Source organism: Pithys albifrons, chromosome 7 (genome assembly GCF_047495875.1).
Source record: "Pithys albifrons albifrons isolate INPA30051 chromosome 7, PitAlb_v1, whole genome shotgun sequence".
Lineage (NCBI taxonomy): Eukaryota > Metazoa > Chordata > Aves > Passeriformes > Thamnophilidae > Pithys > Pithys albifrons.
Genome location: NC_092464.1, coordinates 35522800 through 35545271, shown reverse-complemented (window position 1 = coordinate 35545271; position 22472 = coordinate 35522800). Strand labels below are relative to the sequence as shown.

The 22472-nt window shown below is 39.6% G+C and overlaps 1 protein-coding gene across 1 annotated transcript in view; it reads right to left on the bottom strand.

Moving 5' to 3' along the window:
• CHN2 (chimerin 2) overlaps positions 1-22472 on the bottom strand; it is a 159955-nt gene that overhangs the window by 2584 nt on the left and 134899 nt on the right. The window contains exons 7-12 of the mRNA XM_071561008.1: positions 21160-21237; positions 14981-15065; positions 12465-12638; positions 10541-10618; positions 3719-3856; positions 2648-2753 (exon numbers count right to left, since the gene is read on the bottom strand). Coding sequence (XP_071417109.1) covers positions 2648-2753; positions 3719-3856; positions 10541-10618; positions 12465-12638; positions 14981-15065; positions 21160-21237 — 659 coding nt within the window. The remainder of the gene's footprint in view (positions 1-2647; positions 2754-3718; positions 3857-10540; positions 10619-12464; positions 12639-14980; positions 15066-21159; positions 21238-22472) is intronic.

Genomic DNA, 22472 nt, shown 5'->3' with positions numbered 1-22472 from the left:
AGGATTAGCCAAGCTGCAGAGAAGTCAGCCTTGACTGGAAAATGCAAGCTGTGCTCAAGGTTTCCCTCCAGCTAATAGAGCTGGATCACACAGGTGTTGTTCTGTTTGAGTGGCATATTGAGTTCAGCCCTGAGAGTGCTCTTGCAGTGTAGGACAGCCACAATCCCTTCCTTGATCGGTGACTCATGGACCAGACATTTGCTGTGGTAAGTACAGCATGGATGAAGTTTCGCATCTCCATACAAATCCTCTGGTAGGGTGGAGCACATCTGGTCTTGGAGAGAGGTCTCCTGGCAACAGCTGAGACCTTCTCTAGCCATGGCAATTCCCAGCTGGGCATTGTGAGTGGATTAATTTATGCCACCAAGGGAGCACAAAGTGGCTGAAAACGGAAGTGGTTTGGTCTTCCGTTGTTTGTGAGGTACTCGTATGACTTGGTGTTGCGTCTGCTCGTTGTCTCTCTGCAAAGAATGACCCTCTCATAGAAAAATTCTGTTCCTCTTTGCTTTCAGTGCTCCTGCTCAGATACATCCTCATCTTCTAGTGCAGATATGCTGCATACCAAGCTCTGTAACCCAAGCCACCTCTGTGCAAGTGTAGTCTAACACTGCTCTCTCACTGTGCATGTTTCTCACTATGCTTTTTCACTGTGCATATATGCTGCACAGCCTGGGCTGAACACAAAGAAGATTCACAGCTTCACTGCAATGTCAGCATGGATGGAATTGTATGTATTTCACCACAGGAGGGACTGCTCAAGCTACTGCATTTCCTCCAATTTTGAGCAAAAAGTTATCAGAAAGATAACTGAAAAAAACAATTAATTGACCAACAAAGTCATTTTTCGTTGCTGATATGGGCCTTTTCTGGATTTTCCTGTACTTTTAAGAACAGCTCAGTGCAGGGTTTTTTTTCTGTTGAGAAACAGCAGTGGTGTAGAGGCTGTGATCCTGCAGTCTTCACATAGACTCCCTTATACTGGTGTATTTTAAGGGAAGAGTCCCAGAGGGCTGAATTTGGAATTCTTGTGTTTAATCTACAGAACAGCAGAGTCTGAACCTAAAGGATTTTTTCCTCTTTCACATTCAGATCTCTCTAGTGGATTCTCCATAGGAACAGATGAACTTGATTTCCGTGCAGGTGCCAAAAGCTATGATTTGGGAAAGAAGATGAAATTTGTTGCGTGACTTGCAGGTATTTGAGAGAGAAAGCTTAATCAGCTCTTTGGACTATTTTTGTCTCATTGTAGTTCACCTCAACAGCTGAACCAAAGCCTGAACTGCAATTCAGAAGAAGGAAGGCAAGTCAATACATGTCTATTAAAAATTTGCTGCCAGGACATGGAAGTACTGATTCTGCTTGCAGCTCACTTGCCCATAGCCTCCACAGGCCTTCTTAAAAGCCAGCATGGTTCATTGTGAGTTGTCCATGCATATGCGCTGACAAGGGTGGATATTTATGCATCTCACTTCTGCAGAGTTCAAAGAAGCTCTTGCATGCCCATGTAATGTCTCATCAAAAGGAAAAATTATTCATTTGTAATGACCTCAGCTGAATCAAAATGAAGAAAAAGTCTCTGCATAATTGGAACCTGACTGAGTGTCAAATGCATTCCATACATCTTCTCTGATGCAATTTTATGTGAGTTGAAGTCTTTTTCTTTTTTGGTTGGCATTAATAGTGCAGATCAAATTGAGAAAATACTCCATATTTGTAACTGTGTTGCAAGAAGTGAAATAACTAAGAAGAGATGAAAGTTTTGCTTTATAAAAGGTTTGTAGCTTTATTCCTCCTTTATCCCCTTTTCTGTTGCTTCCAAGCAGCAAACGTTAACCACAGAAAAAGAATATCTTGGGCAACATATCCGTAAATGAAGTTTTGCTTGAAATCAGTGGAAGTAAGGCATCCCTCTCTGGAGCACTTAGTTTTCCTAGATATATAGATGAAAACTTGGAAAACTTGGCAGTACACTCCCAAGTAACTTTCAAAAATGAAATGTAGGCACTTTTGAAAATTTTGTGTGCCTTATGCTTATGAGGCTTTATGTTTGCCTTATGAAGCCCCCTATGTATGCCTTATGTATGCCAAAAGAAGCTTTGGAAAACAAATGAGGCAGAGTGTGTTTAAAACCAAAAGAGATATAACTGGGGCCTGTATTGCTTTTACTAGTCATATAAAAATAGGCCCTACTTGATTCTTGGCTTACTCAGATATAAGCGAACAACTTGTAAGAGACAGCTCTTTCCTTTTAGGGTTATTGTTCAAGAAGACAGATCAGGAGGTCAGGGAAGACAGAGGCAAAGCAGGATCCAGTGCCTTAGAGCAGCAGCACATCTAGCACATCTAGCACATCTCTGAAGTACCTACCATTCAGGATTTTTCAGATATTATCTGCTTCAGGGAAGCGTGATGAATTTCAATTAATTCTTCAAAGGTTTGCAATAATATGCCAGCAAAAGAGTCTATGCTATGTATGTGCATAGCTTATAATGCACTTACACAAAGAGCTTGTTTGCTTATCTGTAACATTACTGGTTTATTGCAGTGCCTTAATGGAAGCTTTATTGGTACTTTGTGTAGTATTTCTCTTTCAAAGCAGAAAATTGTTAAGCTCTTCAAGAATTATCCTGCATATCAATTAACTCACTTTTTGAGATGAATCATTAGGTATCTAAGTGTCTCGTAGTGAGCAGCAGGGAGTAACATCAACACTTCATGTATTGCTTCTAGTCGTTCATCAGGATTGGAGATTTCTGTAAAAACACCAAACAGGATTAATGTTACTAGGGCTTTCCATGTGTAAACAGCAATAAATCAGCAAGATAACTTATTATTATGGAATTGTTTACAAGCCACTGACTGTGCTTGGAGAGATAAATATTAAACTCATAAATGTGGAGTTTATCAGAAACTTCTGCATTTTTTCTGCATGAAAAAACTGGCTCTACAAAAAATCAGCAGCAAAGACCATCCAGGAGTTATCTCCATGGTGTGTAGCTCTATCTACAGGTCTGTATAGGTACAGTACAGTACCTGAGCTTTGTTAAGTGCTTCATAATATTATTCTACCCAGGACTGTCTTACTAAAATCTTACGTAAGATTACTTTCATTAGCCTTCAAAACCAGATGGGAATGTGGATATATGCCTTTAGAGACTATGCTTGAATATGTAAGTTTACCTAGAGGTTGAAGTGGCATGGAATTACTTCAACATTTCTGAACATATTTAAATATGTAGGTATCAGTGATACCTACATATACTGAGTATCCTCACTCATTTAAAAGTTTTGGCAATCTCTCTAAAAGTCTGAGCAGGATTAACACGTATTTTACTTGAAAAGTATAGATTCCCAAGCTGTGAACTAAGTCAGTCATATTTGCTGCATGACTTTTTCATTCAAATGGCACCAGAAGTCCACAATATTAGAAGATTAAGAATCTCCACATCCTGCTTTTAAGAGATTGGTGCATGGATTGGAACTGCTTCCTCTGGGCATGTTCTTTACAAGCAAGGAAAATTTCTCTGCCAAGGATGAAGAGGAGAATGCAGGAGAGAGGTATCTGCAGTTGCATGGGGAGTACAAACTGGGGTAAGCCAGAGGGAAAGGGAAGGCAGCACAATCACACAGGCAGATCACTCTTCCTTCTGCTTATCAATATATATTATGGATGTGAAATGTAATTAAAGATTGGTTCACATTACTAGGTAATACTTACTTGCTGCCTCTATGAACTTGGAATAGGTGTCATATGTGATCACGGGAATCGGTAAGTCTCTGAAGTACAGCTTCAGTGCTCCGGCAATGATGTTTATGTCTGGATAAATACTGGCAGAAATATCAGCCTTGTCACCATCTAGAAAAGGAAGATGAACCTTTTTGAAATCATGCTAATTTTGAAGCAAGGTTAGACTTCAGATTTACTGAGTGCAACCTGACAAGAAAAAAACAACCTAAAAACATTTGAAAGGCTTAAATGAGAATATATTTCTACCAACTTTACAATATATGAATGAGTTTCTATATGTTTTAGTACACAATTTATTTGCTTACATCTTTTGGAGGGACTGATGACTACATCATCCATATCTGCAGTGTATCATCTCAAACATACTGTTTTAATGTTGGATAAAAAACCATATAAATATTTCTTGCACCTGGCCATTTATTCACTAAAAAAAGCTATTAATAACTTGTGATGTTTTTTCTATCCGCAGATGAGTGCCCAGGAGTATGAACCATTTTTTTCACCTCTACTTGGGGAAATAAAGGCACAGAGAAATAACATAAATATCCAGTGACAATCAGGAGACCAGCAGGAAAAATCAGAGTAAACATCCAAATGTATCTATAGTAATTAGCAAGTAAGGAAGCTGGATAACCTCTAATTAGTCTCAATATTTGACTTTTATTTATAGCAAAGATCTGAATTTAAATAGGCATGCTAAGGCATTTAGCTACACAATTTATTCTGAAACACAGATCACAATTTGTTAAATGAATATGGATACTTGTAATGAATGAACAGCTAAAACAGATGAATTTATGCAACTGAAATGACATATACTTTGTTTGCCACATTTTAACACAGTTAGTCAGAACTCTATTACAGAGCCCTTCCAAACACATGAGCTTAAAGTTTACAAGCATTGCTGGGAAGTCCTTGTCTAATGCATGCCTTGCAATGAGTGAAATTGTAAGAACTAGCAGCAAGGCTAGATCACTATAATTTTTCAACTTAAATGACTACATCTGTTCTGTACTACCTAGTACCCTCATACACACATTTTAATCCACGTCAAGAAATTCTGCTTGCCTTCCTTCCTGAGACCTGTCTTTGGTAGTCTTCTAGTACAAGGATGGGTAGGGTAGGACACTGGTCAAGTAGCCGTGGACTGTCTGGGTTTAACCCCCAGCTTCACCTTAGGCTTCTTTGAGATTAGCTATAACCCGTAGTCCTTCTTTTTCACCATTCAACTCAGGATACTAGTGCTCCCTCACAGCAGGTGGTGAAGATCAGGACCATACAGTGAGTGTGGCGATGCAGGGTTGTGCTTCCTTCAACAGCAGAGAAGAGTTTACTTGTGTCTGCCAGGAGGTGAAAGCACAAGCTTGGGCTGTTACCACTGAGGTGCTGACATGTTGTAAAGCCATTGCCTTGCTTGTCTCACACCAATAAGTACTTGTAGACATGTCCTGATACAGACAGATGAGTGGGTGTGCTTGATACATGGCATCTAAGATGGAGATAAAGGCTTTCACAGCAGAGTAAAAGAGTTTATATTGATAGTAGACATTTTATACAAAACTATGGTATTAATATTGCTGGGATACGTCCTGTCCAATGTATGCACATAATTCTCATTAAGACTAATGGCACTATATGTTCTCATCAAGAGGAGATTATATACTTAAGTGTTTAAAACAAACAGCCTTTCTTGATGCAGCTGAACAGTCTGAATACATCCATCAGCATTTAATTTAATACAGCATCAATAAGCCCTTGGAGGATGTTTACACTGCCCCAATCTTTTGTTTAATCCACACGTTCCAGGCACGGTAGCATTAGTCTTGTAAAGCTTTGTGTGGAGAGCTCTATTTAATTGATGGACACTGAACACTCAAAATGCTCCACTGAAAATGGATACCTCCAAGGAGCCAGCAGCTGCATCAGAACAGATACAGCAAAGCAGAAGCTTACATCTATTATCCAGGTCACCAGTACATTAAATGGAAGTGTTATTTATTTAGTAGTTTTACAAAGGAGTCCAGCAAACTTCCTTAAAGGGGCCCTTCAGCTTGAGGCATTTCAAACTACAATGTACTTCAAACATACCTCTTATTTCCATATTTGCCTACTGTAGGAAAAATGCATGAATTCCTGAGTCAAAGATTTTTCTATTCACTTCAGAGAGAAATACACATCCATTAGAAATGCACTGAAGTTTATTTTAAAGTGAGCACAACAATACATCTGTTACAATACACCCGACACACGTCTGCAGTGGATGTGTAGGGGGAGGTGGATTTTTATTTTCCTTTCATAGATTTTGGATTTCTTTTCCTCTTTCAGTTTCAGCAACTGAAGGCTCTTGGCAGGCTGCACTTATTTCTTATTCTCATCAAACTCCTGGATTTGTGTTTTTTTTAAACACACTTAAAATTCAAAGCATTAAGAAAGAGAAGTTAATTCACTTATGGAAGAGTCATGACACGTATTTCACACAGGATCTGCTGCAGTAGCACACTGTATGAACTACATGTGGCTTATGTTACCTTCTGCATTACCACAATAATTTTTTTCCACTCTTCAGGAATTTTCATCAGATTGCAGTGGCCATATGTTAATAGGGTATTTTTTAATAAATCTTGAATTACAAACACATAATTCATTTCAGCTGTACAAACCTAACCCTAGCCAAACCCCATAATTCATCTTTCCTTGTTACCTTGACTCTTAATGTATTTTGTTGCATTATGTTGAAGTTTGAATATCTCAAGACAAAGAAAGTTTTATTCCTTTTCTTAAAAGTTTCAGCTGACTTTGGATGCCATAGAAATATATCAATAGTTTATTACAGAATGAAATAGAATAAGCATTATATTCTTAAAGCCTCAGCTATGCCCTCTGAATACTGAATTAGATTTTTCTTAAGTTCCTTTTTCCTAAATGCTTTGTTTTTATTGCACAACCTTTACCGTGCTAACATGCTTCTTTGTGGTTTTTGTTTGATTTGGCATTTGACAGGTTTTCATCTATGCTGGCAAAACAGTGAGTATGAATTAGGATGCCTCTAAGTACTCATGTAATATTTAACAGCATAATATTTTTAGCAAGTGTAGCATACCAGTCAGTCATACAAACAAGTGGGAGGACAGAATGCAGTGGTGACAATGGCAGCTCTGTGGATAAAATGCACAATGGGTGTTTTCTGGGTGCCACAACGCCACAGCTCAACAATGCTGACAGAGAGCAACTGTCATTCTATAGCACCAACATTCACCAGATTAAATAAATCCACATTATTCCCCTCCTTCTCGTTACAAAAATCACTAAAATGGAACATTGTCAGTGCCTCAGAGAGCCTAATGCTAATTTACAGTAGGGGTATTTACACTGCTTTGGCTTTGGAAGGCAGTCTTACTTTAAATCAGATGAGGACCAGTTTTGCCCTGTTTTAAAATCAACTATCACTGTTTCATTGGGCCCAAGTAATATTATGTGGGATCCTATTCTCTTCCTAAGATGTTAACATTGCAAACTTGCCTTTGCTTTTCTGTTCTTAATTCCTTGGAAGCAACAAGTGAGTGTCTCTTTGTCAAAGCAGAATTAGTCAGAGGGAGGGCTGGCTTTTCATCATTGCACCCCTTCATCGCACAAGAGATCAGCAGGAGAGATATCCCACACAGCCAAGTCAGCCCTCCTGCCTCATCTCTCTGTCATATTGTCTTCTGGCCCCTGTGGCTCAACAAAGAGCTTGGGAACCAGAAAGCCTGATGGCATTATTTCAAGGATGTATCCAGCACATTAGAATGGCTTGTCTGTTTAAAAACCTGTTTATTAAAAGCTGTGTTTTTGGAGATGCAAAAGTGTACTGGCATTTTAGCCAGGTGCCTGGGGACTGACTCAGAAATGATGGGCAGGCAGTGACCTCTGTAATGACTGAGTGCAGTGTTCTGCTACTGCAGGCACCAAGCCACATAACCCTTCCGGTAAACCCTGCAACTTCTACTTTTAAAACTAGTTAAGGTTTTTTATCCCTGCTCTTACGAGAAGGTTGTTTAAAAGCCTTGCTTTCAGATGGTTAAAAAGTGGTCTTTAAATTGGCAAACAAACTTTATTTCTGGCCAGCATACATCCTCTAGTATGTGTCAAGAATTGAGAGTTCTGTTCTCTGGTTCATACCTCTGCTCTCAGCATCTCCTCTGACTATCCCAAACTACTTTAAAACACATTTACCTTCTGCTGTGCAGTCTGCTCCAGAGATGTCTGAGGTAGTGATGTTACCAGATATGGCTGTTTCTGCTGCAACACCTATCTATTCACCAGGACAGATCAGGAATTCTCCATTTTATACTTCAGACACCAAGTTTTCCTTTTTATTTTTTTTTTACTCAAAAAAGAAAAAGTTACTTCCTGTAGTGAATGTAGAAATACAAATTCTGTCAAACTCCCATAAACTTTGCTTTCTGGGCAAAAAGTTAAATTTGAATAAAAAATTTCCAGGTGGTGTTGGAGGCAAGACATGCCATCTGGCTCTCAGCTCCTTTCTCTCCCAGCTCTGTCACCTGGGATATTCCTCATCCTTGGGATACTTCATGCTGCTCTGGCTTCTACTGCTAAGCAGGGATAACAGGGCATCAGAAAAGCAATGTTCTCACCTATGGGACTGGATACAAAAGAGAAGGTCATGTCCCTGTCTCTGTAAACTTCAATCTGACAGGGAAGTAAGCCCTGACCAGTCAGGTTGGAAGCGTCTTGCCAATTTAAACTTCTGCCAGCTGACAACCACCTTCTAGCTGCACAGCCCACAAGTCGGAACAAAAAAAATCTATTTTGTTTTTCTTTAAATACTTTCCTGAAAAAAACCCTCAACTCCTCCTGTTTTTCCATCTCAGTTCAGGGAGAAAACATTTTCAAACCTAGAAAATTTTGAAAGTTCTTAGCTTCTGGTCTTCAAAATACTCTAGTCCTACAATTCTTATAACAAGGTTTTGTTCATTGTTCTGCTGCTTTTAATCATGCTTTTTTTACTCATGGCAACATTTCCTCTTTCCTTTCTTGCCCTTTCCCCTCATGAAACTGTTAAAAAGTGTAGACACAGATTTTTATCAATTTATACCCAGTGGTCTTCCCCATAGCCTTTGTATACAAACTGGTCTTGCCTTCTCTGCTTCCAGGTTTCTCCATGTTTTTTTACCTTTGGAAATCTAAAATGGCGTGCCACCTTACTCCTGCTGTTTCTAGGTGCTACTGCCTTTGCCAGTAAATCACACTTTCTTCCTTTCTAATTCAAGTGTGTGTTGCCATCAATTATGCTGTGAATATAGGCAATAAATAGGCAATAAACTGAAGTGGCTCCAGTGGTTCAAAGCTTTTGTAAAGGAACTGTAGCTGCTGCAGTGTTGAAGTCATGCTCAGACATAAATTTAAATCTGCTTTCTTCCAACTCTAGAAGCCTCTCCTTTTGAGTTTCATTCAGGTTGGTACACTTAGATGAAAATTAACACAGAGAACAAAAGGATTTGCCAGGCCAGATCTACCTGCAGGGAGCAGAATGGGACTTGTGAGGACTGTCATCCTCTCAGTTGCATTGCTTCCTGTGACACATCTGCAACGCTATCTTCCTGTGACAGCAATCATACCACTGTGCATGTCTCTTGCTCAAATAATGGCTGACCTATGTCTCTATATGCATAGGTTCCCAACTGCAGAATCCAACATATTGTATTATTTTTTAAATGATATTTCAGCATGAAAACAGTCAGTTTGGAAATTGGTATTTGGACTTCCTTTACAGTGGGATCTGCATGACAAACTGCCTCCAAACAAGAAGTGTTCAGGCACACTAAGACCTGCCACCCACAGACCTTGCTGGCCTGCACAGCCTCCCCTGGAGCCCCCACAACTCCTGCCTGTGGGCCCCCAGGGCCCTCAGTCCCTGCCTGAGTGATGTTCTAGGTGTCTCCAGCTGTGTCATGGCCATGCCAGTGTGTGCCCATGCACCCTTCTGGTTGCTACCCTGACCACAGGCTGACTTTCTGGCTTAACTGGGACCCGCCTTGTCCCCCATGGGCTTGTGATCACTGGGCTGTGTCTGACCCTATTTCCTAACACGGCAGAGGTAATACCTGAAAAAATTAATTAGGAAGGAAAACACTGTTTATATGAAAGGAGAAGAATAAATGTACTTGAAAGGTATTTTTTATTGTGAAGGCCCTATCCTGCACTTACATAACACTTAGTCCTGTGTGCAAAAAGACTGGGTGCACAACCAGAACCAGGGTAATCAGCTCAATCAATTCAGAAGGGCTACAAGGATGGTAATCAGGCAGTGTTTTAATTATTATTTTTTCAATATGCTGTACAACCAATCTCCTCAATGCTCCTCTCATCTGTTGTGCAGATGCAATCATGTGCACAGTGGTGCAATGCTCTCTACAAGGATACATGCTGAATGACTTTCCAGTTGGAGTTCCTGGTCCTTAAACTCATAAATAGATTAAGCACTGAGTCTGTTAAAGACAGAACTTTCCCCTGGTACCATCTAGGCTTGTACTTGAAGCAGGGGCCTGTGCACGAGGTTGAACAATCATCCAGTCATCCGCTTAGTCTTCTACCCACCAATTCTTACAGTTTAATTATTCCTTCCAACTATGAAACTACAGATCAATTTAAGGACTCAGAAAGACTGCTTTCTGTACTTCTGTTTATATGTCAGTGTCATTACTGTGGTACCTATGTAAACCCCAAAAGAACTGAAAGGTCCTAGAACTGAAAGCTTAGATTAAAATTGTACAAGACTAAAAAATGGTGTACCTCGATCAAAGGCCATCTTCACATCTTCAATGTGCTCAGTGAAGCCTGAGACTCTGTAGAGGCCCTCGGACTTCAAACCTGAAACAAAAAAATTCTTGTTTAACTTAGCTTCAATAACCAACAACACTTAGGCTTAAAAACAATAAAGCAAGAACAACAGACCTACTAAATGTAGCAAAATTTTACTTACAATGTGAAACTCTGGACCATTTAAGGAAAGATCAAGATGATATTGTTTTTTTAAAGGATTAAAGAATTTTAGAATTTATACTTTCTGATTTTGTTCGGTACATGGTTGATTTCATTATGTTAGAGGAAAATACTGCAATTTGCTAATGGTGAGGCATGTGATGTTATTATGATTTATTCATTTTATGTGGGAGATTTTCCTGGATTTCACTATGATTAATAAAGCTTTAGAGGTCTCTCTTCCTTTTACCACTTGCTTAATGATAAATTCAAGTAAAAGACTGCCCTTCCCTATGAGCAACTCAAGTAAATCAAGTAAAAGGAATTCAAGTAAAAGACTGCCCTTCCCTACGAGCACATTTCTTTCCTGTTTGCTGTCAGCTTTTACTTATATAAGCGAAAACCGCAATGGATACAGTTGTTCTCCACATCAGTACGTCCCTTCTATAGTTCTTTCACACAAGAGATCTGTTCACTTGCACAACCCTCCCCATGTTGCTCCACACCAGCATGAAATGAAGGGCAGCCCAGCAGAGCATGCCGAGTGACACATTATTTATTTTAATCCTAGAATTCCTTATTGTAACTATGGACCATGTTAACCTACTTATAAATTCCGATACACTTTGTATCAAATCCGATCACTTTGTTTCTTAAGAACAAAATCAGAATCTTTGGCAATTAAAGAAAGAAATATAAAGATGTTGAAAAAAACAGAACAGGCAGCAGATTTTATCTTAATCAATAAATGTGCAAGTAAGTGATTAGATCTCAAATGCAATGTAGCTTCCTACTATATCACTGGAGTAAAGCTCTTCTGTCTTAGTCCATACTATTCTTTCTATTTGTCCCTGCAATGATGATATAATCCTGGTAGAGCTTTACAGACCAGTGCAGGGGATTTACTAGTAAGTCTTTGATTCAATTCGGTAGATGATGCATGGCTTTGAAATCCCTATGGTTAGTATCAGTGTGTTGCTATGCAGATTACTGGGATGCCATGAATTCAACATTATGAGATTCCTGTGCTGAAGCTGTGACTAACAGAAAAATTTGGCTTATTGGGCAGCACAACATACACATTTGCTATCCAAAGTGAAAGGACATGATTATTACAGAGGGGATACGTGATTATTGGAGGGAACATGTTTTCCTTCAATCTGGTACATGTCTGTTTACCAAAAACCTGTCAGAAGCTTCGAGTTTTGGCTGTGACATGCTGCCTGTGCCACAGGATCCATCAGTCAGTAACTGAGCATCATGTGAAACCCTGTGCAGTTTGTCCTCCCACAAAACACCACAGCCTGTGACCTCACTTGTCTGAGTCACTTTCAGTCACTTGTGTTCTCTTGCCCACAATGTCCAGAAAGGTTATTAATAATGGATTTGATTTAAACTGATTACTTCAGAATTGGATGTGTCCCTAGGTATGTTAAAATAAAGTAATGAAAAAAGACACATAAACATGAACTTAAAGTTCACTTTAAAGTTCACCCTTTCAGAAGTGTAACACAATACATGTTTTGACATGTTTTCCGAAAGCATTTCAGGAAATTGCATTAAGAAATGCCATGATTTAATTTTACTGGCTAATGCAAAGCAATGTATCACCTACATTAAAAAACCCTCCTCTCATCCTGTCCTCAGTGTGCATGAGTATACTACCCTGTTTGTGCTTAGCACATATTTCAAGTCATCATTTCATTGTATCTGCTGCTTTCCTAAGCACACAAACCTCTTGCTTCGATCTCCCGAATGCATGAATCCACAACCATGGGCCTCTGGGTATTGTGGGCTTTCACGAGTGTGGTGAGATCACAGCAGTAGACTCGCTTTATCCTCTTGAGGTCTGGTTGGCAGTCGTTGGGCACATATTTGGAGCACTGCTTATGCACGTTCAACCCACAGTCTGTAAGCAAGTTAGCCAGGTTATTAATTAATACTAATGCTGATAGGTTTTGTCTAACAATTTATTTCCTTGGTCCATGTCAAGCAAGGGGCACAACTTCCCCATCAGTCAGTGAAGATAGAATGAATAGGACGGAGATGAGAAAGATGAGCATGGAAATGTGTAAAAACCTGACAGTAGGAAAACTGAACTCCATCAGAGCTGTTAAAAAGCTATAAAAACTCTGGATGTCCCTCATATCCCTCTGAGCCGTAGGGGACTGCTGGTGCAGTCTGGATGGGTCCACTACTGGGCACATAGCTCAAGGTGTTGCATTTGAACACATGAGACTTAATTTCTGGTATTTTAGATGAGTCTCAAATAAAATTGGCACAGTAATGACTATCTTCTGCTGGTTGTCTTGTGGCTTAGCACTGGTCATGGTTGAATAACCTAAGATTCACCTGAGCACTGAAACTGGGACAGTGCTTTGAGCTAGCATGCCTCACTCCCCCTTCCACATTCCTACAGTGTCACATTTTGGCTCACTCTGTCACATTAGCAGACTCCCATCCCTGGCTCATCACTTCATTGGTGACTAAAGTCTCCCCTGTGTTTAGTCTGCAAGTCAGTTTAGGCATAAAAAAATGCTGTGAAAGGCATGATACAAAAAAGTGATTAATTTTGCAAATAACTCTTGGTGTCTTATTCCAGCGTCAAATACTACCCTCTGTTGAATGGATGAGTTTCTATTAACTTAACCATCACTGCTTCATCTCCAAAAATTGAATTTTTCTAATAGACTCAAATATTCAGCCAAATTAATTTATAAGCTTCAGTAAAGTAAACATCACCATCATGAGTTGCATTATCTCATATAACTCTGATTCCTGTTTTAATGCTTTTCCAGTCATGCCCATCACCTTTGAGTTAATTTAACATTAAGCTATTAAAAATGTAAACACGACTTTATTAACTTGCACCGTGCTTCAGAATTATACTCTATAAAATACTAATCAAGCAAAATCATATACAAACACAGCTAAACATTTAATGGAATTGGGTGGGGTTTGTGTGTTTCTCCATATAGTTATTAATGCATAATACCTTGTTGTTCTGTGAAATTTAAACAAATGTGAGCAGCTATAGTTAGAATCTTCTCTGCATTGGTTACAGTGCTGTTCTCCAAACATGTGAAGTTAAATCCAAATGCATCTGTCACCTTAGAGTTAAATGTTGGTAATTTAATGAGGGGGTGTATTAGATTTCATACGAAATAAATAAGCCTTTTCATAAGTTTAATATTTTATGCATGTGAACAAATATAGCACTATGCATTAGTGAGGTCAGGTTTTGCACACTTGTGTTTAAGAACAAATAGCTTGAAAAGCAAACTACTATTCCTCTTTTAATATCCTCCTCATGTTCTTTGTGATACCCTTATTCATCTGCAGGCAGACAAAATGCAGCAGTAGCTGAGACTGCAATTATTAAAACTGCATTCTTGAAAGGTATTTTGATCCTTCAAACTGCAGATATTTTAGGTAACAACCACTTCCTCCATCCATGGAAGGCAGATGTCAGGGTTGGATGTGTTTGGCAGAGATCAGGAATGACTGGATGTCAGGGCAGGAAGAGGTAAGACACAGATAAGACAAACAACTCTTGGAACTGATTGCAGATCTGGAGAAAGACGTTATGAAAACCCATTTTCAATGCACCAAATACTACTGCTACTATAAAAGCTCATGATGTGATGATTGTTGCATTTTTCCAAGATCACTTTTCCCCACAAAAGAACAAATAAATTTAAAAGAATTACTGCATTATTAAAATGCCAATTTAGCTATAGAGGCACCAGAAACATAATCCTTCTTGAAAAATGAAGGTTATATTTTTTTGTTTTATCTTGAGGTGAGATACTTCAGACTTGCAGCAATACATGACACTTTTTTGTGGGAAACAGGTGGCAGTCTTTTTTGCAGACAAGGGCACTTATCAGCAATTGGTGGCAGAAAGAGGAGTTATGAAACCTAGGTGCTGGCTTGATTTGCCATTTCCAGTGTTTGTTTCCTAAGACATAAAAACATTCAGGGATAACTTTACCATAAATAACAAGTTTTAGTGTACACACAAAGGCATAGACAGGACCAAGGTGCTACCAAAAGAATGTCACTCTTAGCAACCAACGGCTGATGGCTTCATTTCTAAACTAGCTAACGAGGCAAACTAAAACGCACTAACTTCTGCAGGAGAATTTCTTGCCTTGTTCTGTAAAGACATCCTGGCCCCCACTCCTGCAGAGTGCAGGCTGGGGTGGGACAACTGTCTGAGCATTTAAAGAGAATGACAGAGAAGGCTACCTGAGCATCTCACTCCCTGAGCGATGAGACCCCACATGAAGTTGGCGCAGTATTCACACCAGTGTGGACCTCGAAATGTATGGACCTGTAATACAAATGGGGGTGGGAGAAAGAAATGGGGTCACTGGGAGGCAGATGGTCTGACAGATGGAACAACTGAAATGGATAAACAACAGAAGACTCAGTAGGAGTAAATCTTTAGCACAGTGCCCACAACCTTCCGAAATCTAGATGAAATAAACCATGGGAACAGAAATTTGCTTTGATCTTGTAGTTTATCTTTCAATAGGCTTAACATTAAAAAGAACTGGTCTGTGTACTACACTGAAAACAAATAATTTTTGCTAGCTGACATTCTAGCTATAATGAAGGGGAGGAACCCAGGAATAAAAAAGTAAAACTAATAATCCAAGGAACTGTAGATAAAAGCAAACAGCACCCTTCCCCACTCCAGTAAGTAAACTGAACTCACATAGGGAAAAGATGTCAGTAGACTCTTTTTCAGCAGACCAAACTTCATTTTGCTACAGTCCACATGTCAGTAAATAGGGAGGAATGAAATGACCTGTGTGCTGACAGCCCACAGCCAGGTTTTGCACACCACCGCTGCTTCCAACACTACTTTGCTAAAGGCTACACTGGAAGACCTTTTTATTTAAAATATGTGTTCTGGTAAAGTATGCATTTCATTTTCATTGAAATAATGAGGTCTATGCCTGTGTGAATGGACATGGTATAAGCTAGTTTTGGCCAGACTCAGTTAAGCCTAACAAAATATAAATCATGCACACTGTCACTGCTAATGTGTCCTTTTCCTTCTCTCTGCTCTGGTTTACCCATTGGGTGGATGCCTGAAAGGCTACTTCCACCCACTGGGATGGGGAAAGCTGCTCTTTGCTTTTCATACAGTGACAAAATGGACGTTGCCCTTTTCAGATAAACCATGAAGTTTTTCACTAAGCATTTGCCCCATTTGTCTGCAGGATCACACTTACACAAGCCTGTACTCTTGATTCCAGGAAGATAAAGTATTGTGATTTTAATAAACACATCTCTTTCTGATTTTGAGATAAAAATGTGAGCCTGATTACAAATGGCTCCTGACTAGCTAGTTAGTCAAATGGTTGTGTGAAGAAGCTTAAAGCAATAGTGATTTTTCCTCCCTTTTGACAGTGAAAGGTCAAAACTGGAATGTCTGACTGGTCATAATTATTTTTTGAAATGGTATTTTACCTCTCAGAAAAATGTGTATCTCTGTGAAACAAGACACTGCAATAAAGTTTGAGATAGATACATTAACAGATATAGCCACATACTTCTTTCTCATTTCATTTTGTTTTATTTTGCAGAGTGAGTAAGATGAATTTCAGACATGGCTCTTCGTGGGGGGAAACAGCTGTATGGAATGTCAGCTGGTGACCTGAGTTTCAGTCATATGCACTGTGTGACCTTCGGTGGATACAAAACTACAGATACAACTAATTATGCCTGCATCTTTACCATTTTTAGACTGAAAGCCACATAATTGGGTAGGTCTGCACCTGCACTTAATTGTGGGTGAAAATCATCTGCTGTGGAAAGACAGCTAACTGTGTCTTCTGCTTTGCAGCAGTTTACAAAAGCTAACCTCATGAGAAGGGGCTGTAAAAGCTCAGTCAGGCCTTTTAAACCACACCATTTCACATATAAAGTCCATCACAGTTGCTAGGGTATTTGGGGCCTCCTTGCTCACTTTACATAAAGCTTATTTCAGCTGATCTTGCTGTGGTGTATTTTGAAAATGGTAGCTGATTGTTCCTTGATCTCTCCTGCCATTAATTGGAAAGCCATTAATGCTGGCCGAGGGCCTCATTTGAGAAGTGGTGACAGCGCACCCTTCCCTTATCCCATTCAGCTTGGTGGCCCTCAAAGGTTGAGCTATCTTTATTCACTCACTTCAATTTTTCACAGATCTGCATTTTAGCTCAAATGGCAAGTCTCCAGCTGAAATACCCTGTGAAAAGCTAGTCTTGGTGGTTTCTGGCCAAGTTGAAACAGGAAAATTAACTGAAAAAAAGGAGATCTTCAAAAGTTTCTAGATGAAGGTGCAAAAAGTCTCTTAAGGTGCTGTTTTGAAGTAAGTCTCTCATGGCTTGACATTTATTTTAAAGAATTAACAGAGGAATTCTGTTCTTAAGAACAATTTTGAATGGTAAATGGAAATTTTGCCTGCAAGGTTGGCCTTATATCTGTATAAATAGGGAAAGGTAACAGCCGGTCTTGGGTTTTTGAGCTGGGGTTTTAGGTTTTGCCCCATTCTTTGTAACTGCATCATTACGAATGGACTTAGATTTTCTGGAAATATGATCAGAAGCTCTTTATTGCTGGTCCCTACAAGACCTCTCTGTGTATACACAGCATAGGCATGGGCTGCTTGGGCTAGAGTTGACACATAATTCCAACTTTTAAAAGAATTTACAAGAAACTATTTATTTAAATAAGACAAAACTATGATGTTTCAGACTATATAATGCAATTTTCTTGTTACATCTTTCAGCCTCTTTCAATGAGGCTGAAAGATGTAACAAGAAAATGTAACATTCATTGTCTTTCCTCTGCTGGACAGTCTCATACAACACTAGACTGCATCTCTTCTTGTTGCCTTCTGCTCTCACCTTGGCCCCTTTGGTGCCCTTTTCTGTCCAATGGTAGCATTCTCCCGTGGGTGCTACCTTATTCACTTTTAGTTTGTTTCTGAGTGATCTTCACAGAGGGAGAAAGTGAGACCAAATTTAAGGAGAGCCACTATAGTGTCAAAACAAAACAATGCCTTAAGCAATATTGCAGAAAGAGACAAAAAAAAATGCTTTGAATTGAAATGCATGGGTTTTTATTGGCATTATATAGTGTTGTTTCTGAGACAATTTTGTTGTTTATGTGACTGGGTTTGAAGACTTTTCTATTGGACTCCAAAGAAAATAATTCTTTTTAACACTTTCGCCTGAATACAGGCACATTTGTACGCTCCTGTGGACTCCTGCTGAACCTGAGCCATTTCCAGGGAAATAAAGCTGACTCTGCTGTTATTTTTGTTTAAATGTATATACATAATCTTCATGATGTCTGTAAAAAATCTCTCCCCCAAGCCCTTTGTCTCTCAGAAGCAGTATTATCTGCAGTGCTTAACACAAGTGGGAATTTATTCCAGAGCCTCCTCTCTCCCAGCAGATCTGACTTGTCTGTTAATCACTGCCTTTACTCCACTAGCCTGCCTACAAATGGAATTTGCCCATGCTGTGGTGGCAAACAGGCACAGTATTGTGGTAAATACACATTATTCAGCTGTATTTGCTCACTTTAAGCAGCACAGAAGCCCTCTCATGAATTCCCAGCCTAGAACAAAGAGCATGGAGTGTCCCCAAACTCTACACTGCTGCCCTCAGGCACGAGGTTGACCTCACCACCGGCTGGGACCCCACTGAAGTTGGCAGGTTAAGTGCATCTGAAAGAGCCTCCTGGATCCTAACCCAAGAGGACTTTGTGATCCAGTTACGCTGCCGCTCACATAGCTAGAGAAATACCTCTGTGTTTTTCTAAACAGGGCTTCAGAGATTTATTCTCTTTCCTGAATTACAGTATGTCTACTCTGGCTTATGCAAAGTTGTCCCGCCAGACAGACGCCAGTTCCAAACCTAAATCCATGTGATTGCGTGGTGTGCTCAGAATGAACCCAGCTTAACAAATCAGCCTGGATACTAAATCTTTTTTGTTCATTTGCCTTGAGTGTCTTGAAATTTGGAAGAGAGGTTGAATGAGAAAGTACGGATGCTCAGAAGGGCAAAACCTGGTGCCCTCATGCTCCAAACTTCAACACTGCTTTTTAATTTTTGTATTAGCTTGGCAAGGATGGAGGGAGAGTCATCCTTGCTCTGAATTTATTCCTTGAGTCTGTTTATTCCTTTTGTTCCTTCTCTCTTCCAGTAAGATCTCTGGTGTAAGATCTACAAAAATCTCATCAGTTTTGCTGAAAATGTGCCCTTGATTTTTAGGATTCTTCACAGCTAATGGACAGGAACTAAAGAGTGCCTGTTTGGTCATGAAGAATTGCCTATGACAAGATTATAAGGGACAGTGTAATATGTAAATTTTATCGCTAGGAACTGAGATGAATGATACGTTTCAGTATTCACCTAAAAATGAGAAAGACAACTTTTTGAATGTCTGCAAAACAGCGTTGGCCTTCAGATAAATCCCATATCATCATAGCCTGAGTGCTGTCAAAAGTCATTAAGAATTTTGAGCCAAGACCCATAAAGTTATTATTTTTCAAATAATTTCTTAACTCTTTTATGTAAGGAATATGGAAGATATGAAAGATCTTAGTCTTGAATTTAGACATGTTTTAAATCTAAATATTCTAGTCTGGGTATACTATGCGCATTTTTTGTTCAACAACCAGCAATGTTCTAATACATTCCTTTGGAAAACTAACTGTATTTGCATAGTGAACATATTTGTTCATTAAGCAAATGTAACACTTTTGATTGACTTTTCTGAACAATTATTTTAAAAATGTTCCCAAAGGTTTGTTATTGCCTTTAATAGGATAAAACAGTAATTTTCTGCTGTCAAGCCTTTGAATAAACAACTATTTTAATCATGTGATTTTCCAGTTAAACTATGACTCTTTTGAAACAGAAAGGAACAGAGACTGTACAACAGTTAGATTGTGCAAATGCAAAGTTAACTGGGCATATGTCCAATTGTAAATCAAAGCCAAAACAAGGGAAATTTTGAAAAGGAAAGAATGCATGGGTCAAAGTGAAAAAAAGTCTCAGTCATGAGAAAATATTTTCTAGTCAAACTAAAATAGTTTTGATATTAAAAGGATAATGAGGGCAAAATCCATAAAGAATGAAAGCTAGCTTAATCAATCAAGAAAACACAGAGTATTTTCCCCATTTATTTCAGTGTGAATCAGAGATAAATATTGACTTTTCTGTAGCCTGGGTCAAGGAATAGGAAGGAGAAAAGGGATGCTATTATTTGCTTTGCTCACTAATATTAAATTATTGATTTGCCAACTATAGCAGAAGCACTGCAGAGAAGAGCAATATCTGCACAGCAGAATATATAGAAAAATAAGAAGTGAAACTTTTTTTGCTAACTGAAATAATTTTAATCAGTGTTTCTCCTTTTTTGACAAGCCCTAGATGAATATCAGAAAATTCTTGTTCAGCTAATGAGTTGAACTATTCTGACAGTGACCCAGATCAGTATCCTCAAGGACCTTTAACTAAACTGAGGTTTCAAAGCTGAGATACATTCCTTTCTTGACTTGTTATTGCCTCTTCTTCTCAATGCTTATCCTGATAAGCATCAAACCGTAATTTGACAGCATTAGATACGGTAACTGGCTGGCACACTCTGAAACCAGCACATTCCCTTTGGCAAAACATTTTAATACAAGCTGCCTGGAAGGTCCGTTTCCAAAGCTGAGTCACTTCCCTGCTGCAGTTTGCCAGAGACAGCACTTGGGGGAAAAAATCCCTTAGAATCTTATTTTGTATGTGTGAGACAGCAAAAAGACGATCCATTTAAACATCCCTGTGTTTGTCCAGCAACTTGTTTTAGTTTGACAAGAAAACACAAGCTCACATCCTATAGCTCAGTGGGACTCTGAGAGCATTTCCTAAGCATATGGTAGTGGAACAAAAGCTGGGAGACAATATCCACTGCTGTGTTTTGCTTCATTGTTAGGAGCACCCAAGCTCCCTCAACTTCTGAAAACAGAAATGGTCCAAAATGTTTTTTGGTAAAATGCTACTGACTTCTGATAATAGTTAGATTTTGAAAAGGGGCCGTTTTCATATTTAAAAGTACCTACACTTTAGATAAAGACAATTCACATGAAGTACTTTGTTTCTGAATAAAAAGGAAAACTGAATCTGTGAAAAGAGCTAAACTGCCAGTCAAGTAGTGCAGTGAGCAGCAAACCCATTATTCGAATTAAGTCCCTATGTAACAGCATACTGCAAATGCCGTTAAGGGAACTTAAAATAGAAAGTAAAACATATTTTTCAACACTTTTCTTAGAGCTAGTATAAATAGGTGCATGGAAACCTCATCATAGCAAAAAACAAAACATGAGGCATCTCAACAGAAGCTTTTAGCCGAAAATAATAGGAAGTCATGCTTACCTTAAAATTGTGTGCTTTTTCATAGTTGAAGTGGTTGTCATTTTGAGTTAAGGCTGCTCTTCTGACCAAGGAAGTGATCTGTGAATAGGCAAAGAGTTTCAGAGGTTGCCACAAAAGTGCCCCCTTTACTCCCACCTTCACTCCCAGGGCCACGGCCAGGAGCTCTTGGCGTTTCCTTCCTCGCTTCGATTTGTGAACAACAGCACAGTTTTTCTCATTTTCCAGCCACAGATCCTCTGAGAACATAGCGCTGGGATCCCAAATCTTCTCCCTGTCTTCCTTGGTGCCGGGGAGCCTGACTGTAGTCAGCACGGTACAGTTTGTCCAACTGCTTCTGATGTTAGACAGCAGATTTGAAGCAGCTGCAGCCCATTCTGCTGAGACCTCTGGCATGTGACTTGAATGGGCCGTCTTGTGGGACGGAAGGAGCTTCTGCATCTGAATAAGTAACGGCCTGTGCCGTGCGATTTCTTAAGGCAGATGTGTGCCTCAAACAATAGCACGGATTCATACACGAGCAGCCTCTCCCGCTGCCCTTCCCCGCGCGGGGGTCTCCAGCTAGGTGCTGCCAGAATACCCACCCGGGAGCACACAGTGCTACAGCTTCACCCCCAAAGGCATTTCCAGAGACAGATCAATTCAGTGCTGCAGTGTGTTAAGAAATGAACAAATAAACAAAAAGCGCCTGGAAAGCCCACACAACTGAATCCGATGCTGCATCCAATTACCCTCAGAGATTTATCAGCCAGCAGTCTGCATGCCAGCAGATTAAGCCCTTAAAACCATGATGATTGTTTAATCTTACAGGGCAAAATTTTTTTTTCCTTTTCATATCCTGTACAAGGGGAAAAAAATCCAGCAGTGCTCCAAGCATTAATAGCACTTTTATGCCATGTTTTAAACTAAGCATTTTGTTATGCACATCATAGCACTGAGGTAGCTCACTGCCAGGGAAAGCTGAAAGCCCATTTGGGACTACGCAGGCTTGGAATTCCCGGAGCCCTCTGGCTTGAGTGAAGGCAGCAGGGAAACTTCACATAGATGTAGGAAGCCCATACACATAGCCCTGTTTGCAGAACAAGGTCTGCAAGGTAGCAAGAACAGTCATCCTTTTCTCTGGTTACCTGCATCTATAGATTTTGGGGGGAACTGATTTCTAATTAAAGCCCAGGGACAGGAGGTATTGTGACCCTGACCAGTCTGTGCTACAGCTTTCAGTGTTACTTTGGACATATGATCCACTTCCTTACAGGCAGGTAGTTCTCTGTCCCAGGACACATATGTGCAATATTGAGAATTCCCTGCGAAGCACA